The 21,867-nt window shown below is 43.3% G+C and overlaps 1 protein-coding gene across 1 annotated transcript in view; it reads right to left on the bottom strand.

The window, feature by feature from the left end:
- LOC146771976 (phosphoenolpyruvate carboxykinase [GTP], mitochondrial-like) overlaps positions 1–19,330 on the bottom strand; it is a 135,109-nt gene extending 115,779 nt beyond the window's left edge. Inside the window, exon 1 of the mRNA XM_085640244.1 lies at positions 19,085–19,330. Within this exon, the coding sequence (XP_085496370.1) occupies positions 19,085–19,110 (26 nt within the window). The 5' untranslated portion in view covers positions 19,111–19,330. The remainder of the gene's footprint in view (positions 1–19,084) is intronic.
- Positions 19,331–21,867: the final 2,537 nt, after the last annotated feature.

Below are 21,867 nucleotides of genomic sequence, written 5' to 3' on the forward strand. Positions count from 1 at the left end.
GCGATACTGCTGCTCACAGACTGCGGAAATCTCAGCAAGTGCCCGGTTGCGTATCATTCATTATACATTTTTGCAGGGTATGTACTGCACCCCGGCTGGGATGTGCCGTTTTGGGCTGCAAGACACAGACAGGTGTGATACATGTGGAGGAATAGAGGCTGGGTTCTTGTGTGGTAAATATTTCTCCTTTACCGGGACTGAATTTGATACAGAAACATTATAAAATAGCTCAGTAAAATGAGAGGCAGAATCCGTGATATTAGAGTTTCGGAATGGGCTTTATTCCGGTGGTCGATTATAATCGGATGCTTCAAGTTCCATCACCACGGGGGTTCAGGAAGTGAAGTACATACTTTATTGACAAGAAGTAACTTTTATAGTACATACATTATAATGAAGTGAATACAGTAGGCGTAACAATTGATAAGGACATTGACGTTTTTGGTCTGCGTAACCGAAAATGGGTGTAATAATGAGTAAAAAGGAACATGATTGGTTATGATGTAATACATAGATGGATCTATAAGATAATACTTGGCATTGATGCGCGCGCAGCAGTATGACGTGTAATTGACGTGTAACTAGGGGGTGACGGGGACTTGACATTTAGCTCTATATGTGGAGACGAGAAGTCTGGGGGGTCAAGTCAACCTAATCCCAAATCATATCTAACATCCTATGTTTAAAGAACTATGTTATCCATAAAAGAGGGACTCTCGGACAGAATCTATTCTATACTGACTGTGCGTGCGTGTACAAGCGTCTAAGTGTCTACACTGAATGCGAGGGGGTAGGAATATTCCATGGTAACAGGGCTATGAATTACTTGCATGAGGACAGAGAAGATGGGCCTTTTTGCTTGGTAACTGGAAGAATGTTTACTTAAACTACTAGGCAGGAATGTGTCGGCTGAGGGGGAAGCAGATAATTCGAAGGTGAAATACAGTTCTTGGCAGAGAGTAAGCTGATGTCAGGCTTCGTGAGCCGCGCAGAGAATGAGACAAAGTTCATGGTCACAGATGCAGGCTCGGGCTGGAGCTTTTAGAGGCAGAAGGCAAGAAGAGTTTGATGACAGAATCAGGGCCTACTTGCCTGGACTGAAAAGTGGCATAAGTGAACCATATAAAGCCGATGGCCTTTCATATTTAGGAATGGGATATCCGGCCTATTCATGGCGGATCTGTCAAAGGACATGTTGACGGTGGACGCACATGTATTTGCGTCTTCATAACTGGAACTGGGGGAACATATATGTACTTGTGATATACACATGGAACCGTTGGGGTCCAAGATAGGGGACATAACTGACCAGGAAAATCCATATTTCCACATTCCCTCCTTGTCCCCTACTTGCCCTTCAAGAGATATCAATCTTCATCAATCCATTGATCTGTTCATATAGCATCATTTGTTCTTCTTTCTTCTTCCGGGATCTTGAATGAAAATCTTGATGTGGGATACACGATGTGGCACACAGACCACAAATCGCTGGTCCACATTGTAGACATAGACAGCAACTGAATAGTATGAGAAGGCCAATACCTAGGAAGGATAAAACTCTCCATCCCCAGGCTGATACCGCATTCCAAAACCAACTGGACCAAGTCCAAGTGCCTGGGTTCTGGTGTATCTGGCTTACAATCTTATGAAGGCGAGTGATGGCTTTATATACAGATGGCGAATTTTCTGGTATGAATACGCAGCAGCTTGATCCGATGACCCTACAAGCTCCGCCCCTATCAGCCAGGATGACGTCAAGGACAAGACGATTTTGAAGCACAACAATCCGCATAGCAGACTGCTCTTCCGTTAAATTGCCTAAGGCGGAAATAGTCTCATTCACTACTGCTTCAAGGGTTCTAGTTAATCTACGTATCAGCTTACTGTTAGGGAAAGATGCCTTTATTAAAATCTACATACTTGTCCCATGCCGTTTCAGTGTAATCGACAATGGGGAGATCTCTCCGTTCTCTGTTGTGTACTAAATGAATATTTCTGTAATAATCAGGAGGAGCTAGGAAAACAGGTGGCAAAAGGAATGCTATGTAGCAGGTACCATCCCAATCTAGAGGTAGACGCATATATGCAGTCTGACCACATATAAAGTAGGAGTGGTGATATGCTCTGAATGAAGATTTGCCTTGGTCACTGAATTCTACCATAGTAGTGCATTTACTATGGCCCATATGTATGGAACCAACCTTTCTTACACATAATTCACCCCTCGCTGGGAATACTGACATGGTGGGTAAGACTAGTTCAATTTCAGATACGACATTTAGAATCATGAGATTAGGTGTAAAATTACCTAATCCATATACTTCATTTTCTAGATCAGTTCCTGTTCTTTTGGGGCGACCCTCCTTGTCAGGGTAACAGACCTTGAGTAAAGCTAGGTTCAGATTTCCCCATACCCAATGGTCTTGGTAAACTGCTGTGTCTGAGTCTATGGAATTAATTAAACTAAACCATGCTCCACAGGAGCCATTATGTGTAAATGGATGTGGAAAGAAAGGCAGGACTCCTTCATAATTCTGATAGGGAGGGAGTCGGCCACACACCCAACAATTGGTGGCATTACTAGTCTGATGGGAATGATGTAACATACTAATGAAAGTGTTATTGCGCAGCGCAAGTCTATAAGACAATTCATGCGGAGGTAAGTCACTAAAAGAATGTTCAGCAGCAACATTATAAACATGTCTAGAAATAGGGTAATATATGTGCAACAACATACTTGTAATAATTATTAAAAGACTCAATAAAAACAAAATTAATAATGTCACTATGCAGTGGCTACGCAGTGATTTACAATACGCCTGTCGTTTCAACATTTTTCGGGTATTTTCTCTACTCAGGTCCAAGGGATACATGTCAGAGACAATTCAACCGCTTCACCTTGGAGAGGACTTAAACAATCAAATTGCTCGACTGGTTGGGCCTAAGCTTTAGTTTGTAATTTTCAGATTTGTTAGGTTCAACAAAAGGGAGTTTTGTATCAGTCTGTGAGGGAGTGCAGGGCACAATGTCTATATCCGAAGATAGTCCATGAAATTTCTTGATGTGGCTTGAATGAATCCAGCCCTTGCGGCCCTCGATCTTCACGGCTGTTCTTGTGGTCAACAGGACCAACTTGGGTGCTTTCCACCTGGGCTCCAGCTGAGTCTTTCGGTCGAAATTCCTCACAAAGACAAGATTACCCGGAACAACGTCATGGGGTTTCACCTCAGTGTTGTCGGGAAAGGCTGCAGCTACCTGTGAACGAGAAGATTGTAGTGCAGACATCAAGGAAGCCAAGTAATCTGTCAGCATATTACAGTCAATATCAGTTATTTTGCGTGGTATAGGCGTCCCCCACATATTCGGTGGTCTACCAAAGATCACCTCATACGGGGATAGCCCTGTTCTAGAGTGTGCTACCATTCTCATGTAAAAAAGTGCAACTGGTAATGCTACTATCCAGTCGACCCCTTTCTCTCTGCATATTTTGGACAGTCTGATTTTCAGTGTCTGATTATGTCTTTCTACGAGACCTGCTGCCTCGGGGTGTCGGACACAGTGGAATTTCCACTGATATCCTAGCAGAAGTGAAACGTGTTTCATTAATTCGGATGAGAACGGCTGGCCGTTATCTGAGTAGACAACACGTGGTAAACCGTATCGTGGGAAGAATTCTCGAACCAACTGTTTGACAGTAGTCGGGGCAGTGTAATCTGAAACCGGGTACGCCTCTGTCCAACAGGACAGAGCGCAGACAACTACGAGAACATATTTGAATCCTCGACATCGTTCCATCTGGATATAATCCATCTGTAGGACTTCAAAAGGGTGATCAGGAGGATGAAATCCACCCTGTTCTACGGGAACACTTTTTCCTGGGTTGAACTGGCAACAGATCATACAGGTACGGACCTTTTGTTTTGCTGCTGCTCGTAAATGTTTATTGAACCAAATGTGTTGAATGCTGTCTAGCATAGCTTTTTCTCCTAGATGTGCCGGACTATGTATAGTGTTAATTACGACTTGGACCATTGAATCAGGAAGGAACCACACAGACCTTTCCTTCATCATCCATCCTTGGTCCGTTTGGATCCCTCCTAACTCGGTCCATTTCTTTATTTCGTCTGGTGTAGCATGTGTCTGTATGTCAATTACGTCAAGAGTAGGATCTTTAACGGTCATACAATGTGTCGGTGTCGGGACTATTGTCTTTGTCATGTCGGGGGTCTGAGTTTGAGCAGTCAGTTTAGCTGTTCTGTCGGCTAGATCATTGCCTTGGGAAATGATATCAGTAACCTTCGTATGGGCCTTACATTTCATAATTGATATTTCAGTGGGTAGATGTATTGCATCTAATAATGCGTGAATGAGGGGTCCGTGCTGAATGTGGGCACCGTGGGAAGTTAAATAACCTCTCTCTCGCCACAGCACGCCGAAGTCATGTACAACTCCGAATGCATAACGTGAATCAGTGTATATGTTGACTTTTTTATTCGTGGCTTGAATACAGGCTTGTGTCAGAGCGATGAGCTCTGCGGCTTGAGCTGACAAAGTATTTATACGATTAGTTTCAATGACTTCAGTATCTGTTGTGACTGCATAAGCGGCTACTAACTCTCCTGTACTTGTTCTCATGCATGAACCATCGACATAAAATGTCAAGTCTGGATCTGACAATGGAACATCGGTCAAGTCTTGTCTGGGTTTTGTCGTTACAGTAATAACTTCAATACAGTCATGGGCTAGTGGGTCTGTTCCGGTTACTGGCAAAAGTGTGGCAGGATTCAATGTGTTACAGCGTCTTATTTCTATATGTGGCTGAAACAATGTAAGTTCATACCCTGTAAGTCGTGCTACGGTCAAGTGTTGTGTTTGTGTTCTATTTACAAGAACCTCTACTGCGTGGGGTACTTGAACTGTCAATGGATGTCCTAACACTATGGCATCGCTTTGTCTGATTGCTAAAGCTGTTGCTGCTACTGATTTTAGGCATGCAGGCAAAGCCTGAGCTACGGGATCTAATGTACTAGAAAAATACGCACATGGTTTGTGTGCTCCTGCTTGTTCCTGTGTGAGTACTGACAAGGCAGTACCTTCGCGCTCTGTAACAAAAAGTGTAAACTGTTTTCTGTAACATGGCGTTGCTAAAACGGGTGCTTGACATAAAGCTTTCTTTAGGTTTTCAAAAGCTTGTGTGTGTTCCTGAGTCCAAGGGAGAACAGTCGATGTGGCTGCCTCCTGTGTTGTCAACTGAATGAGTGGTTTTGCTAGAAATGCATATTGCGGGATCCACTGTCTACAGTATGAAGTGAGGCCTATGAAAGCCCGCACCTCCTTTTGTGTCTTGGGTATTGGCATGTTAGCTATCAACTGAATGCGGTCGGGTGTAAGCTGTCTTCCCTCCTTGGACAGCGAGTGACCAAGATAAATAACTCGCTGGACACAGAATTGCAGCTTAGAAGGGGACACCTTGTGCCCCTTTTCGGCTAGAAATTGTAAAACCGTCAGTGATGCTTTCTCACATTCTGGTTCGCTTCTCGCGGTGATCAGCAGATCATCGACATATTGAAGCAGGGCAGTGTTAACCGGCATGTGGATACTGTCAAGTTCTCGTTTCAGTGCTTGGCTATAGATGCTGGGGCTTTCTGTAAATCCTTGAGGTGCGCGTGTGAATTTAAAGCTACGTCCATTTAAACTAAATCCGAACAAATATTGGCTTTCCGGATCTATTGGGACGCTGAAAAAGGCATTTTTGAGATCAATTACAGTAAACAATGTTGCTTCGGAATCAATAGCTGTCAATAATGACGAGATATCTGGGACCACAGGAAATTGTGGCACAATACATTTGTTTAACTCGCGCAGATCAATAACCAATCGATATACTGGCGGAGCTGTAGGATCTGTTCGTTTAAGAATCGGAATTATCGGTGAATTACATACATTGGAGTCTGTTTCTACAACTACTCCTTGGGCAATGAGCTCGTCAATGATTTGTAGTAAAGCCGTTACAGCATCTGGTGGTAACTTGTATTGTCGCATTCGTGGTAGCACCACTCCTGCCTTTAGTGTGACTCGATATGGTGTAATATTCATGCAACCAACATCAGTAGGGCCTTGTGCCCATAGACGTGTAGGTAAAGTCTGCAGTCGGGGATCCATGTCTCTAGATACATAGTGACCTTTAAAATCACGTAAAAACAATCTTACTCCTTCCGGAGAACAACATATTATAGCTCCTAGAGCTTTTAACGTTTTTATTCCTAATAGATTTTCTGGACATGATTTAGTAAGCAATAAATCTGTAGTTCGGGTCAAAGGTCCTATCGTAAGTGGCAGAGGTTGTGACACTTCATTAACAATAGGTTTTCCTGAAAAACCAAGGGAAATATTCTGTGAGCCTGAGAGGGGTGCCCCTGGAACTTCACTACGTTTTATAGTTGTTCGACTTGCCCCTGTATCGAGTAAAAATTTTCTATCTTGACCTAATAATTTACTATGTACATAAGGTCCTTCTTGATCTACAGGAATCTCGATAAGGGGTAAGTCAACTTCCCTCTCTAGGCTAGTTCATGCGTAACGCTGATACTCGGGATATTCATACTGTGCGGTCTGATACATTTGTCGTGTTGTTGTTTGTGTGGCAGCAACAGGCAATGGGGGTGCAGCTGGCACAAACTGTATTGGCTGTTGTGCGGCTGGCATGGCCTGGGCATGCTGCATAACTCCTTGTTCATTCTGATCTTGTCTTAGTGGCCGTGATCTTTCTTGTGTTTTACCTATGGCGATATTATGTTTTAAAACTGGACAATCGTGTACGTAATGACCTGGCTTTTTACAATAATTACATGTCCCTTTTACAGGTCCTGCTGAATCGGAATGTGTCATACCCTTTTTATGTCCTTCAGCTGGAACTGTCTGGGAAACTAGCATTTTCATTTTCGTGTCTTTCATGCGTCTGTGTTCATGTTCTTGTTCCTCTTTAATTCTATTGTGGTGGTACTGTAACATTTGTAACATTTGTGTTGGAGTGTTACCTTGCCAGGTACTTTCGAATTTTAATACTCTATTCTTTACTGGGGGCAGGGCATTTTCCACTAATTTTGTTACAAACAGATGCGGGTATGATTCGCTACTTGCTTTTATGCCACTATTTATACCAAAACATTTCTCGAATCGGGCATAGTAATCGCTAGTGTCTTCATCTTGCTTCTGCTTACAGGCTGAGATTGTACCCCAATCTTCCTTTTTCGTAGTTAATAAACGCGGCAGTACCTGTACTAGTAGTCCTGGTAATGCCTTAGTTTTGTCCCCAAGCCCTGCACCTGGACCTCGGGCCCTTTCTTCTGCTTCTAATGCTGACCATTCTATCTTTTGATCACCTACCTCCCACTCTTTTTCCTTGAGTTTCTCATAAATGCCAGCAGGCATCAACACCTTTAATATTGTCATAATGTCGGGGTAGGTATACTCTCCCATGAGTAACATGTCTTTGATTTCTCGGTGAAAACCCGCTGGGTCTTTGTCATGACTGGGTACCACTTTCTTCATTTGTAACAATTCTATTTTCGATATAGGCGTATATACAAATACGCGTTTAAACTCATTGTCCTCACCCTTTATTGGGTGCACTTCTCGTAAGGGATTCTGTCTATCTATGTGATACGTAGTTCTTTCCTTGACGGACAATGGAACATGTTCTGAACATATAAAAAGAATATACTGCTTTCTTGATTCTAGAATTTCTTTAATTAATTCAGTACCTGGACCTCTCCATTTATTCATAAGCAATTCAGTCAATATGTCAGGTAGGTGACCAGGGTCCGAATGCTGACTCCGATATAGTATAATGAGTGGTTGAATCATATAAATCCCAGCTAACCTTTGTTCATCTGGGGTAAGATTCAAAAATGTGCGTACTACTGTATCATCACTATATTTTCCGGGACTGTCCACCCAATGAACAGCTGCCCTTGCTAAATCTTGTTCATCCATAGAATCGAGAAAATGATAACCCCTTCGTTCTCGGAGTAGTTTGTCGGCGGTTTGGAACGAATGCTCGTTAGACCTTATGTTAATTATAGGTATTTGAAAATTCCTGTTATTATCTGGACATATCGGATGTATTGAGTCAGTGTGATATCTAGTCTTACTCCTATTACAAGATCTTCCTCTACCTACATAGGCTATGGTGTCCGACTGCCCTGTGGGCAGTCCTGACCCTTCTTCCTCGTTTTGTTCGAACTCGTCTACCTCTAATCGCTCTTCGTGTAGGCGTTCTATTTCTTTACGGATCTTTCGGCACATGGCTATTATACAATTTTGTTTATCATGTCTCCCTTCTGATATATTCTGGCTCCATCTTGTAAGAATTTTCATGGCTTCCGGGTCTACCCCCGGTCGGTCTTGATTTCTGATCACACAGTTTATGAGGAAACGTAACAGTTCCCCCTGTATCTCTACTTTCTGGTATTCCATAGCTCTGTAAATACATTCTGGATCTCGCCCTGTTTGGACAAAATGATATATATTATCTAGATGCGCAGTCATTCCTGGTAACTTCGCTAAATACACTGCGGCTCGTCTGATACGCAATGATGCTAGGGTCATTTCGTCCTCCTTTCCAGGCACCGGGTCATATCTACAATCTATAAGAAGTTCCTTAAGCGCACGGGCACTAAGGAGTTTGGGTGTACGTGAATGCGCTGACTCTTGAAAAGTAAGTTTATTTATTCTGGGTGGCGTAGAAAAGACATTGGTAGCTCCTCCCGCGGCCCCATCTGGGGCGTCGGGTGTAAAAGGATTCGTCGAACGTGACACAGCAACTGCAGGTGTGGACACAGCCATAGAAGTAGCTGTAGGAGCGGATACAGAAACAGATGTGCTTGCCGGAACTTGTGACTCGATTTGTTGCTGTAGGGATACGGGTACTGGATCTTGGCGTTGAACCTCCCTGGTATGCGGTCTATGTGGGGCGGAATTAGCATACTCGGGAGCTGCGTCATCTAAATATGAGGAAAGAAAAACATCTTCTGCGGTTCTAGGATGCCCCTTAGGATGTACCTTTATTGGGAACAATGGGGTTGGCAAGTCTTTTGGTGTCTCTGGAGTAGCCTTAGGTAATCCTTCGGCCAGAAGGGGATACATACCATTCATAAGGGCATTTCTTTGTCTGTCTACTTGCTCTGATTTCACTCGGATACCTTCCTCAATTAATAGATTCTCTCGAACTTTATTGGAATTCTCTTTACTCTTCTCTTCCTGTCTACGTGCTTTTTCTGTTCGTCTATGTGATTCTTTACGCCATAATTCAACGGCGTCTTTCTGTGACTGTCTGACTTTCCTTTTCCATAACTCTTCCTCGACTTTCATGATGCACTCTGCATCCCAGGTCCCCGCTGTGGGCCACCTCTGACTTTCTGGTAATCCCTTGGTATAGTCTACCCATAAATCAAGAAATAATATAGCGTCTAAGCCATGTTTGTGATACATAAAGTGCCCTGGAGTGTCCCTAGGAGGAATAGGGACGGCTTCTTCGAGAACCCCTTTTCTGGTAGTGATCTGTCTTAATTTCGAAAAGAGCGGCATATTGAGAACTGACCTTATACTTGATTTTGACCTGATACTTGAATTTGAACAGACTTAATACAATAAACACGATAATGAACAGTCATTCATACCACGATATACTTAAACACTTTAAACATTAAACATTAAACCTTTAACTGAAACAACAATGATGATCGTCTGCATAACTAATCACCAAGCTTAATTCTCGACAATAACTAGACAATAACTAGACACTTCGGAATACTTCGGAATACTTGATATACTGCTAAACAGTACAGATACACTGCTAAAACAGTGCAGACCGGATTTGTGTACCCAAACCCGTCTTGACCGGCACAACCTATGTGCACGTCAGAAATGCCTCCCCAGCAATGGTACTCACCGGGTAGCTTCGGAAACGGAAGGCCTCAGTAACTTGAACTTGAACCGGACTGGACTGGACTCGACTCGTCGGACACTGGGCTTGACTTCGGACTGGTGGGTCTCTGTATACCTCGGATCTTGCTCTCTCAGCTAGGCTCTGGTCGGGATACTTCGCACTTCTCACCGCCTCGTCTGGGTGTTGATCGCAGTCTCAGTCGCCCCCGCTTGACCGGAGGGAGATACAGGAAATCCTGCTGGTACGCGTTATTGTCCGTCCAGCTGTGGCAGGAGACCGGGCCTGCAACGCACCGCCGGCGCGTGAGATGAGAAAGTGTCCCTGTTCGGGCGCCATCATGTGGTAAATATTTCTCCTTTACCGGGACTGAATTTGATACAGAAACATTATAAAATAGCTCAGTAAAATGAGAGGCAGAATCCGTGATATTAGAGTTTCGGAATGGGCTTTATTCCGGTGGTCGATTATAATCGGATGCTTCAAGTTCCATCACCACGGGGGTTCAGGAAGTGAAGTACATACTTTATTGACAAGAAGTAACTTTTATAGTACATACATTATAATGAAGTGAATACAGTAGGCGTAACAATTGATAAGGACATTGACGTTTTTGGTCTGCGTAACCGAAAATGGGTGTAATAATGAGTAAAAAGGAACATGATTGGTTATGATGTAATACATAGATGGATCTATAAGATAATACTTGGCATTGATGCGCGCGCAGCAGTATGACGTGTAATTGACGTGTAACTAGGGGGTGACGGGGACTTGACATTTAGCTCTATATGTGGAGACGAGAAGTCTGGGGGGTCAAGTCAACCTAATCCCAAATCATATCTAACATCCTATGTTTAAAGAACTATGTTATCCATAAAAGAGGGACTCTCGGACAGAATCTATTCTATACTGACTGTGCGTGCGTGTACAAGCGTCTAAGTGTCTACACTGAATGCGAGGGGGTAGGAATATTCCATGGTAACAGGGCTATGAATTACTTGCATGAGGACAGAGAAGATGGGCCTTTTTGCTTGGTAACTGGAAGAATGTTTACTTAAACTACTAGGCAGGAATGTGTCGGCTGAGGGGGAAGCAGATAATTCGAAGGTGAAATACAGTTCTTGGCAGAGAGTAAGCTGATGTCAGGCTTCGTGAGCCGCGCAGAGAATGAGACAAAGTTCATGGTCACAGATGCAGGCTCGGGCTGGAGCTTTTAGAGGCAGAAGGCAAGAAGAGTTTGATGACAGAATCAGGGCCTACTTGCCTGGACTGAAAAGTGGCATAAGTGAACCATATAAAGCCGATGGCCTTTCATATTTACAAATGGGATATCCGGCCTATTCATGGCGGATCTGTCAAAGGACATGTTGACGGTGGACGCACATGTATTTGCGTCTTCATAACTGGAACTGGGGGAACATATATGTACTTGTGATATACACATGGAACCGTTGGGGTCCAAGATAGGGGACATAACTGACCAGGAAAATCCATATTTCCACACTTGCAGCCGAAATATCTGCAGGCTCGAGTTGGTGGGTCCCCTGACGGACCTGATAGCAGCGATAGTAGAATCACCCCCCTGTGACTGGGAATTGATGCGGAATCCGGGGAGCTGATGGTGCCTCCTCGAACGGCGGTAACGGTGGGTGGTAAGCTATGGGAATGCACTGATTACGGCAATATGCCATATAATATATATATAGGGCCACTGAAATGACACATCTGAAGAAAAATGTGAAAATAGAGACTACACAAAGATATGTATTGTGTTTGGGGGAGGACTAAATGGTGTGCAGACTGTATCCCGCAGAATGTCCCCGTTCATGTGACTGCAAAATCCAGGGAAAACTACTAATAACTGTGGACATGCCCCAGTGCCTTCCTGCTTTTCTGTATATCTGTGTCTTCTGGTCGTGCATTTTGTATATGCTGATTTGTCTGTTTATTGTATGTATTATGGTTGCATCACCATTTAATAATAATAATTATAAAAAAAATTTAACATTTGATAGCTATCCAAGGTAAACCAGCTTGCAATCACCCCTGTAAATGTACGTTTATAAACTAACACTGGATTCAGTAATTGGTATTCGGTTTATTCCTCCAGCATCTGGTCACCCTTCTTATGTATTTGATTTAGTAGGTCAACAGACCCTAAGATCAAATTGGACTTTTTACATTTTTATTTTGCTCTATACAGTTTAATTTAATCAATTGTTCTTATTTCTATGGGAACAACTAATAAAGTTGGTTTACAAAGGTCAAAAAAAAAAAAGAAAAAAGAATTTCCAATAGTTTTTAGTGGCAGCATTGGGAATCTTGAGAGTTTTACACATAAAATTTTAGTCAGACCCAATGCAATTTCCAAAATTCATAAAGTACGTCACATTCTACTAATTGTTCGAGATGAGGTAAAAGCAGAACTTAAAAAAATTACTAGATGCAGAAGTTATTGAACCAATTGAAGCACCTGATTGGATTTCCCCGATTGTTATTGCCAGACGCGCTAATGGGAAAATTCGCATGTGCATAGACTTAAGGTATTTGAATGAAAATATAATCATTGATCAATTTCCTCTCCCGAGAATCAATGAAATGCTTTCATTAACCAAAGGTGCAAAATGGTTCTCAATGATTGATTTATCGTGTGCATATCACCAAATTTCTTTACATCCTTCGAGTAAACATCTCACACCTTTCTGTACTCCTTTTGGTTGTTACCAGTTTCGCCGCATGCCATTCGGGTTAGCGTCCGCAGCTGCGGTATTTCAAAGGTTCATGCATGAATTTTTTGGCGATATGCAAGGTATAATATTCTTCCAAGATGATATTCTTATAATGGGTCCTAACAAAAAAATTAATGATGAACAAAAGGAAAGTTATGGGCATCTTACAAGACAAAGAAGTTACAGCTGAACTTTCAAAATGTAAATTTGCAGAAAATAACGTGACATATCTGGGTCATGAAGTCAGTGCCTTAGGTATTAGACCCAAAACCAGCCTGGTAAGTGCCATTAAAGATGCTCCTCCACCCAAATCGAAAGAGGATCTTAGATCTTTCTTAGGACTTGCAGAATTTTACTCAAAATTTGTGGACAAGTTCTCAGAGAAAACTTGTGCAATGTGATCCCTACTTAAAAACAAGGCACAGTTTATTTGGTGTGCTTCTTGACAAAAATCATTTGAGGAAATAAAAACAGCCATTGCGCAAGCACCTAGTCTTCAAGGTTTTGATCCTTGCGCATAAACCATTGTCACCACTGATGCTAGTAGCAGGTGGTTAGGTAGCGTACTGACACAATTAGATGAGAACAACAAAGAAGTCATTATTGCTTTCGCATCACGTTCTCTCACTCCTACTGAGGAACGTTACTCTGTTGTAGACCCTAGCTTGTGTATGGGCTGTAGAACATTTTAGGAAATTTCTTTGGGGAAGGAAATTTATCTTACGATGCGACCATAAACCATTGACTAAATTACTGACCACTGATGGTTTGACCAATGCCACAGCCAGAATTGCTAGATTATCCATGAGACTACAGGACTTCATGTATGAAGTTCAATATATGCCTGGTGTCAAAAACTTTACTGCAGATTTTCTAAGTCGTATGTCTTTACCATTGGTTGAGCTCGACATGAATTCTTGGAATGATTTTTCAGTAGCTCACATATCATCAAATAGGACTCAAAGTAGTTTTAGCAAAGAAGAATGGCTCGAAGCAGAGAACTCTGATCAAATATTACTTGTCCTCAAACAATTAATTATGCACGGATGGAATGGAATTGATAAAAAAATTGTCAACGATGAATTGAGAGGTTTTTGGGAAGTTCGGAATGAACTAAGTCTTTCTGATACACTGGTTTTACGTGGTGATAAAATTGTCCCACCAAAAAACTCAAGGAATAAAATAGTTGATCTATGTCATGAAGGACATTCAGGAATTACACGCACCAAACTACGTCTGAAAGAATTATATTGGTGGCCTAGGATTGATTTAGATGTAGAAAGATGTGTGAGATCATGTGTGAAGTGTGAGATTTCTGATAAAACGCTTAAAACATCCAATCCACCTTTAGCTTCTCCTGGTTGCCCTAATTGTCCCTGGGAAGTTGTTGCCATTGACTGTATGGGACCAATTTGTTGGCAAGATAGTTCACAGAAATACATTTTGGTACTCATTGATACTTTTTCAAGATGGTTAGAAATGTGTGTTGTAGATATCATCAAAACTAAAACGGTAATAACATTTTTAGATGATATTTTCTTAAGGGAAGGTTTCCCTAAGTTCATTCTATCTGACAATGGAGTACAATTTAAATCCCTTGAAATGAAAAACTATTTAAATGCTTCTGGGATTCAACAGAGATTCACGGCATTGTATCACCCAAGCGGTTATGGTATTGTTGAGAGAGCCAACCGTAGTATTAAAGGAGTTATCCAACTTGCTAACAAAAGTAACCTATCTTGGGAAGAGGAAGAATTTAAAAAACTCCTTTGGGCATATAGAAGTACTATCCATGGTACTACTAGTAAAAGTCCTTTTTCTTTAATGAGAGGCAGAATTCCACATGCAAAAATCAATCCTGGTTGGTTAAATAAAAGTGGAATAGTTTCTTGCGACATACCTATTGTGAGAGAGAATATTAAAGAATCTCAGATGAAAAACAAAACCTATTATGATTTGAAACATGGCACCAAACAGGTTAACTTACATAGAGGTCAATGGGTTAGAGTTAAAAATGCTAAGAGAGTTTCAAAAACCGAAAGCAAGTTTAGTGAAACTAAACTAGAAGTCAAGGTTATGAACAACACTGCTTTACTTCAAAATGGTGAAGTTTGGCATTGTAGTCGTCTTGCACCAGTTTCATATAATTCTGAAACAGAAGAATGTAATAAATGCAAGAATTTTTGGTGGTTAGATACATGCGATTTCTCACAACATATTGATAATTCTAATTCAAATGATGAAAGTGTAACTTCTGATTGTTCTTCTATTCCAAGAATATCTTCTGATGTTAATCTTGAGGATTCACATGATTGTATTGTCTCTCCAAAAAGTGTTTCCTTGCCGGAGGTTTCATCAGATGTCCAATTCTCCCCTGGGTGACACAATTCACATGATGTTCAGGATTCTGTTACACCATAGTTATCTTGTAATGAGAACATCGTAAAAACATCTAGTGGTAGAATTGTTAAAAAACCAAAATCTTAAGAAATCTTTGATTGTAGTTGATTTTATTTAGATATTTTTTTTTGTTGTTTTTTTGTTGTTGTGGTTGTTTTGTTTCCTTTAAGAAGGGGGATTGTGTAGTATGTTGCTTTAAGACGAGTCACACTATTCTAGATTGTAGAATGTATTGTATTCTTAGATTCTATCTTAAGACAGTTCTGCTACGAAGACTGTCAGCACTGGAGGTGCTTTTCCTGTATGCGGGGGGCTGAAATAAAGAACTCAGCAATTTCATCTTTATTTGGGTCGAGTCTCATTTAAGGATACTACAGTCTTGTCGCTTCAGTACCTTGCAACACGCGGCGTTACCATCCCCCCAAATAAAGTCAAAGGATTTCGTTATAATACACTCTAAAATAGGCCCTTTTTGCATGGTTCCCGTGACTCACAGTGACCTGCAGGTTTCGTACAGATCTTCGCTGCAGGCAGTGACTGTTATACCTGCATTCAATTAAATAATAATTTAAGGGCTATTAGCCCTAAGTAAACAAAATTGCATTTGTACCCGTATTTTATATAGCGCTTACTACCCCCGAGGAGGCTATTAAGAAAACTTCAACTCGTGAATATGTTTCTCCAGGTCAGTGCACACTTATCTGAACGATTGGCGAGTGTATGAGCGTGCACGCGCTGTTATTTATGGAAACTACAAAATACAAAAGAGAAACCTCAGAGGCGAATGAAGCCAATGGGAGGTGTCCCACTGCCTTCTTAACCCCTGCGATCCTCCAAACGAGAGTTGAAAGATGCTCCTGGAAGCGCTCCTGCTGTCAGAGATTCACCATTGCCACTGTAAGCATTTTAAGGTCTGCAGCCGAGGTTTATAGCGAAGGCTTCAAGTTTGCTGATTTGAGATATTTATTTATTTTTACAGATTTTTAAAGTCAAACAGACAGAAAACCATCTAGTTCTCTGGCTGTATTTATTTAAATGTTGTATAAACTGGAAAGTGCATCTTTCTTTGTGTGATTCTTAATGTTGCCAACAATGCCTCGTCTGTGCATAACGACAGGCGGAGGGTACAAAGGGGTCTGTGCCTTGAACCTTTAAACAGCTGCAGATATGCGTACACTTGTGCTACAATCCGAATGATTCATTGCACTGCATAGGAGAGCTGCATTAAACAGGGCTTCTGAAAGCGCCAACATCCTTTCAAGTAAGAATGCCCTTTATTGATTGAATAAGTGCAGAAGTGCACTAGTAGTAGATTTGTTTTCTTACCCCAAATAAATATGGATAAACAAACAAAATGATAAAAAAAACCATGGAAAAATACAGACAGAAATGTATTGACAATATAAATACCATAAAACTGTAAGCCCTATTTATAACAGAGCAACATTTGCTCAGGGGACATCATCAGCCTTCCAAATCGAGTAAGGTGCACGCATGCAGAGTGTTTGTTCAGTCACAGCGAGTATTGGCCAAAGGAGTGGGGTGTCTAATGTCACAGTGCGCTTTATCCCTGTCCGCCAGGACACGCATCTAGTGCTTGATGGGTATTCTCATCTTTCATTACTGGCATCCCTCCTCAGGCATTTTTTTCTTATCATGTGATCTCATGATCACACCTCCTGTGCCCTATGTCTCTTCTTAGGCCCTTCCATCTTCTGAAACCACCAGTAGAACCCACACATTGTTGAACCTATGCACCAACAACTATCCCCACTGCACCAGAGGGGCCCCTCACACATTATAATTCCCAAATACAGTACCGACACCACCCACAAAGTGGTATCACACCCGATACACCACCTGTATCCCAACACCTTCTGACGCCAAGGGTCCTTATAGATGTAAGCCACTTCTATAGGCCCTAGCATCTATAGATGCGACTGAAATAAGCGGACCAGAACACATTATAATATCACCCAGAGAGCCCAGTGCTGCCTGTTATCAAACCCGTGGACTATCAGACCTTCTGAGATCACCACCACGGGCTCGCACTCCATCTCACATCTCCACATGGACCTTCTCATTTCCTCCTTTACCCCTAGAGGCCACAAACCACAGAAACACCAACGTGAACCATCACATCCTTTGATATCACAATGAGGGGCCTCTCACACCTCATATCGACCCCAGTATTCCACACATCTAGCATCATCGTTTGCACCTTCTTTTTCACCCGTACCCCATGGACTCTCATGCCACCTCCATCACACCCAAGGACCTGACACTGACAACATCGCAGGCACTCTTGCAGCCCTCATACTACTGATATTACCACCAGGACCCTGTGCTCCCTCAGACATCTCCACCGTGACCCTCAACTTTTTTTAATTCAACCTTAGGAATCTTTTCACCTTGGGTACTACCATAAGGGCCACACACCATCTGGTATCACCACCGGAGCGCTCACATCTGACATGACAGCAACAACCCCCACACCTTCTGACTTATCCAAATGGATCCATGCATATTCTGGTACACCTCAAGGAATCCTTACACTTTTGATACAAATACATGGACTAGTAGATATCATATCTAGGGGTCTGACACCAAACACAAGTACTTCCACACATCTAAGGAGCCCCCACATGTGCCCCACAGACATTCTTACACCTTCAAAACCCATCTTGCTAACTCACCTACTGATACTGCAGACAACGAGCCTCACTCTCTCGAATAAACTACTGGAGACACGTAAATGGGCCCACCCCAGAGACTCTAGTACCATTTGGTTATACTTTCCTATACAGCCTAAACACCAATAGAGACCTCCATACCTTTCCAGACCACCCTTAAGAATCCTTACACCTTATTCCACCTTCCACTCACACGAACTTCATACTCACCTTCACCATCAAAAGGGTTCCTCGTATGATGGTATGTACTGTCGTCCTGCCCTGAGGGACCTTTCTACCTCCATATCCCATCCATACACCTATAGGAGCGCTCACACCATTAAACAGTACGTCATATCTCCCTCACACATCCATCGAAGCCTTAGAACTTTCGATGCAGTCCAGTTATACCCCCACACCTTTCAGAACCACCCATAGGCACCTGCATGTCTTTCCATTATGCCCAGACAGACCCTTACACCTTCTAAATCTGAGTACAGGGGAACTAATACTTTCCTATACAACCAATAACTTTCCTCAAATTAACATAGGTTGTTCATAAACTACCTGCAGCAACAGATCTAACCCTTATTCCTGCCTATACCACCAAGGATGACCCCTGTACCTTTCTATACTGCTGATTGTGGCTGCCTTAAACTAGACTTATGAAACCCAATACTTTCAAATACAACACAGGTACTATCATCGTATACCACCTATAGAAACTGCATACCATTGTATACCACCGATTGGGGCCCTCAACGCATACTACACAACCTATCTCCCAGCATGACCCGTGACAGTCCTTAGCTGCTTTACACCGCCCATGTCAGGTGTGCGATAGGACTCCATCTCACCACAGTCACAAGGCTCCACATCCGGGCATTTATGTTACAATCAAGTGTATTCTGGTAGTTGCAGTCTTGGTTCACGTCTCTGAAACCAACTGGATCGAATTAGCAGAATATAAAAGCTTGCACAGGTAAAGCAGCGAGGGGTATGTGCATCGTTAGTGGCATGGACGCTGCTGGTCGAACTTTTGCACATCTTGCCAGTTTACTGTATTCAGTGTCCGTGAACTAACCTCCGGGTGCCTCGTATCTTATACTGCTCACATGAACGGTGAACCCGAATACCTCCCCACACCACGCACAGGACCCTTCTTGGCTTCTGATGACACAGAGCTCTCATGTGACCCTATTAGGATTACAAGACCCAAAATGCAAAGGAAAAATACTGTTCTGGGAGGAAAAGAAACTCGAAGCTGCGTCAGGGAAACTTGAGAGCTCCGCGAGACTCTCCTGTACAAGGGTAAAGGAAATGATGGCGCTACTCACCCCAAAATCCGTCCGTAGGAGGGCATGTTGCGAGCCCCCGATCACCGTCCCTTTGCGCCCTCTGCAGACCGGTCTGCACCCTGCAGCCGGAGAGAGCGGTGAGGGGGAGACAGGAGGCAGCACACTGCAGAGAAGTTGGAGACTTGGGAAAGAACGACAGCTGAGGGGAGCAGGACTCACGGGACAGGAGACTCAAGAAGGACAGTCAGGGGACCCGGAGAGGGGACAGGACTATTTGTGAAGCCCAGGTGACTTGGGACCTTTGGAACCAGTCAAGAGGGAAGCAGAGTCCAGTATTTGCCGGTAGGGGCCGGACTATGAACCCGAGGGCGTGGACGGAGGAGGAGGAGGAGGAGGGGTAATAAGAGGATGTAAGGAGGAGAAGGCGGGCATGCGGCCTGCAGACACTTGATGGGAGAATCCTCCGAACAATGGCCGGAGAGGGCATGATATACTCACAAAACACACACGCAAAACACAAGGTTCCAACGCAGAGTATTACAAGGCCATGTTTGCAGTATTTGCGATTTGTATGTGTTTGCTCTATTTATTTTGACTGGCGCTATATTAACCACCTAACGAATGCCCAATGAGCCGGCCGACCAATGGTCCTACTTTTGGCAGGTTTGCCCCACCGTCGTGTCTCCTGTCCTGCTGCCCGGACAGAGGCACCACAGAATGCCAGTTGCCACCCCCGGCCCCATCATAGGACGGGGCACCTGGCAGGGTGCCCAGCTCTTGCAGCTATGCATGAACCGTAAAAGGGGTGCCTGTCGGTGGCTGGGGGGCGGATTGCAGCAGGGGGGGGGGGGGGGGTTGAAGCATGGGGGTCCTGCGCCAGATTCAGGAGCAGAGCTGCCATCACAACCACCCGCTGTTTGCAGGTTTGAACGAGTGACCGCGCGCCAAGAAACCTTGGGTGATCATGCGCTCTAATAAAGAGGTCTAACATCCGAGACCAGGCTGGGCGCTGTGCTGGGACATGGGGCGGTTTTTAATCACCCTCTAAATTATATTTTCCTATATGTCGAGGATGGCGCGAGGAGAGTGGGCCCTTTCTTTGCGTCCTGTGGCAGTCGATGATCAGTGGGCAGCATCTGTGATGGAGCTCATCTGGTGTCTCCCGCCATAAGACTATTTCATTCCGTTCGGATTACAGAATTGTTGCTGTAAACTGGTCTCCTCGCAAACAGTCAAGACTTACTCCTGGAGGTGGTAAAGGGGCTGGAGCTCAAATCCAGCTTGAATAGTAATCAGACTCCATTGGTTTAATCTTAGTGAGTTATATTGTTTAAAATGACCTGGATTAAAGGAGGGATTATGGAATGAAACCCCCAAAAGGTACTCTGCGTCTGTTCTGCCGCTCCCTTGCAAACGCTGTCCGATGTCTCTACATGCGCAGTGTTCCCTGCGCAGTGATAATGGACAGTTGACCACAGTAAATAGACATCTTATAACACAGACGTCATCTGTTCTCGAATACTGTTATTAGAAACATTCATAGCATTAAATGCTAGTAAATGTTTTACTTCACCTCCTCGCCTTCATACAGCTCAGGAAATATCACAAGTGTAAAGCTGTCAACAAAGCCAAAGTACCGAAAAAGGAATACCCTGATGTATTATGGATTTGTAAATGCTTGTTATCTTCTACGGTCAATTGTAAGCAATTGGAGAGCCAATTGCTCCTATAAGCTTCTTAGTTGAGGCATTTGGGCATCAAATACTGTTTTTAGGTCGAGCCTGGGCAGCGCATGTGCTGCTCTGCGAGGCATGCTGTATTCAGGTATGGACTTGAAGCTCCGCCCACTCTGTGCCCATATTTTTCATTGGCTTGTGTTATTGTCCACTGTAAACTGTGTGTTTTTAATTGGTCTAAGCTTTGTAGTCCCTCCCTTAGTACCGCTTTGTCTTATTTTGTACCCTCCCCCGAGGACACCACCTGTTAAGTGTGTTGTTACTCGGTAGGCTTTAATTACAGCCTCCTACTATTTTCTCAAATAGCTATGTCCTGCCTTCTGTTGCAGGCTGGACACGCTCTCTCATAACGCTTTAAAATAAATCTTTACAGCACGGGCACAGAACGCATTTGTGAGAGCTTAAGCTATTGGCATTGTACATGGCAAGGCCTTTAATTTATCGGTTTTAAAAACAACACAAAAATAAAGGGCATTGTCATTTACAATGCCAGTAGCTCAAACTCTCCTAAATGCGAGACCTATTGCATTGCAAATGTTTGTTTTTTTTATAGCGCTAACTCTACGGCATTAAAGCTTTTCTGGTAAAATAGCAGCGCATTTTTATCATTTGTTCTACAATTTACTGACATGTCCATGGGCGAGTGGCACGACAGACAATTTCACGTATATGCACCCATGAGGTACTGGGAAGAACTGGTTTAAAACTAGTATGGGCAGCCGTCCAGGCTCCGCTGACCCGTGGTCTAATTAATGCCCCCTCCTGCAGGGCGGGAAAGGAAAGGGGCCGGGACGAGCCAGAGATGCGATTTGTTCGCCCATGGCAAGCCCCTAGCCCGCCCATCCACCGGCGTTCTCTGGCCGCGCCTCTCCCCTTTCTGTCCCCGATAGGATGTCAGAAATCAAACGACTTGCACTGGGTATGGACTGGTAGCACGGAGAGAAGCAGGCCCACGGTCTAGCTTTTTAGAGCAGGATGCAGATTATTGTAATACGAGGTGGAATGTGGTCCCTCTCAATAATGTGTGGCAGCAGAAAGAGTTTTATGGGGATTTTTTAGACTTCATTAGATTTTAAAACAAAACAA

This window comes from Triturus cristatus, unplaced genomic scaffold, assembly GCF_964204655.1.
Source record: "Triturus cristatus unplaced genomic scaffold, aTriCri1.1 SCAFFOLD_168, whole genome shotgun sequence".
Taxonomy (NCBI): domain Eukaryota; kingdom Metazoa; phylum Chordata; class Amphibia; order Caudata; family Salamandridae; genus Triturus; species Triturus cristatus.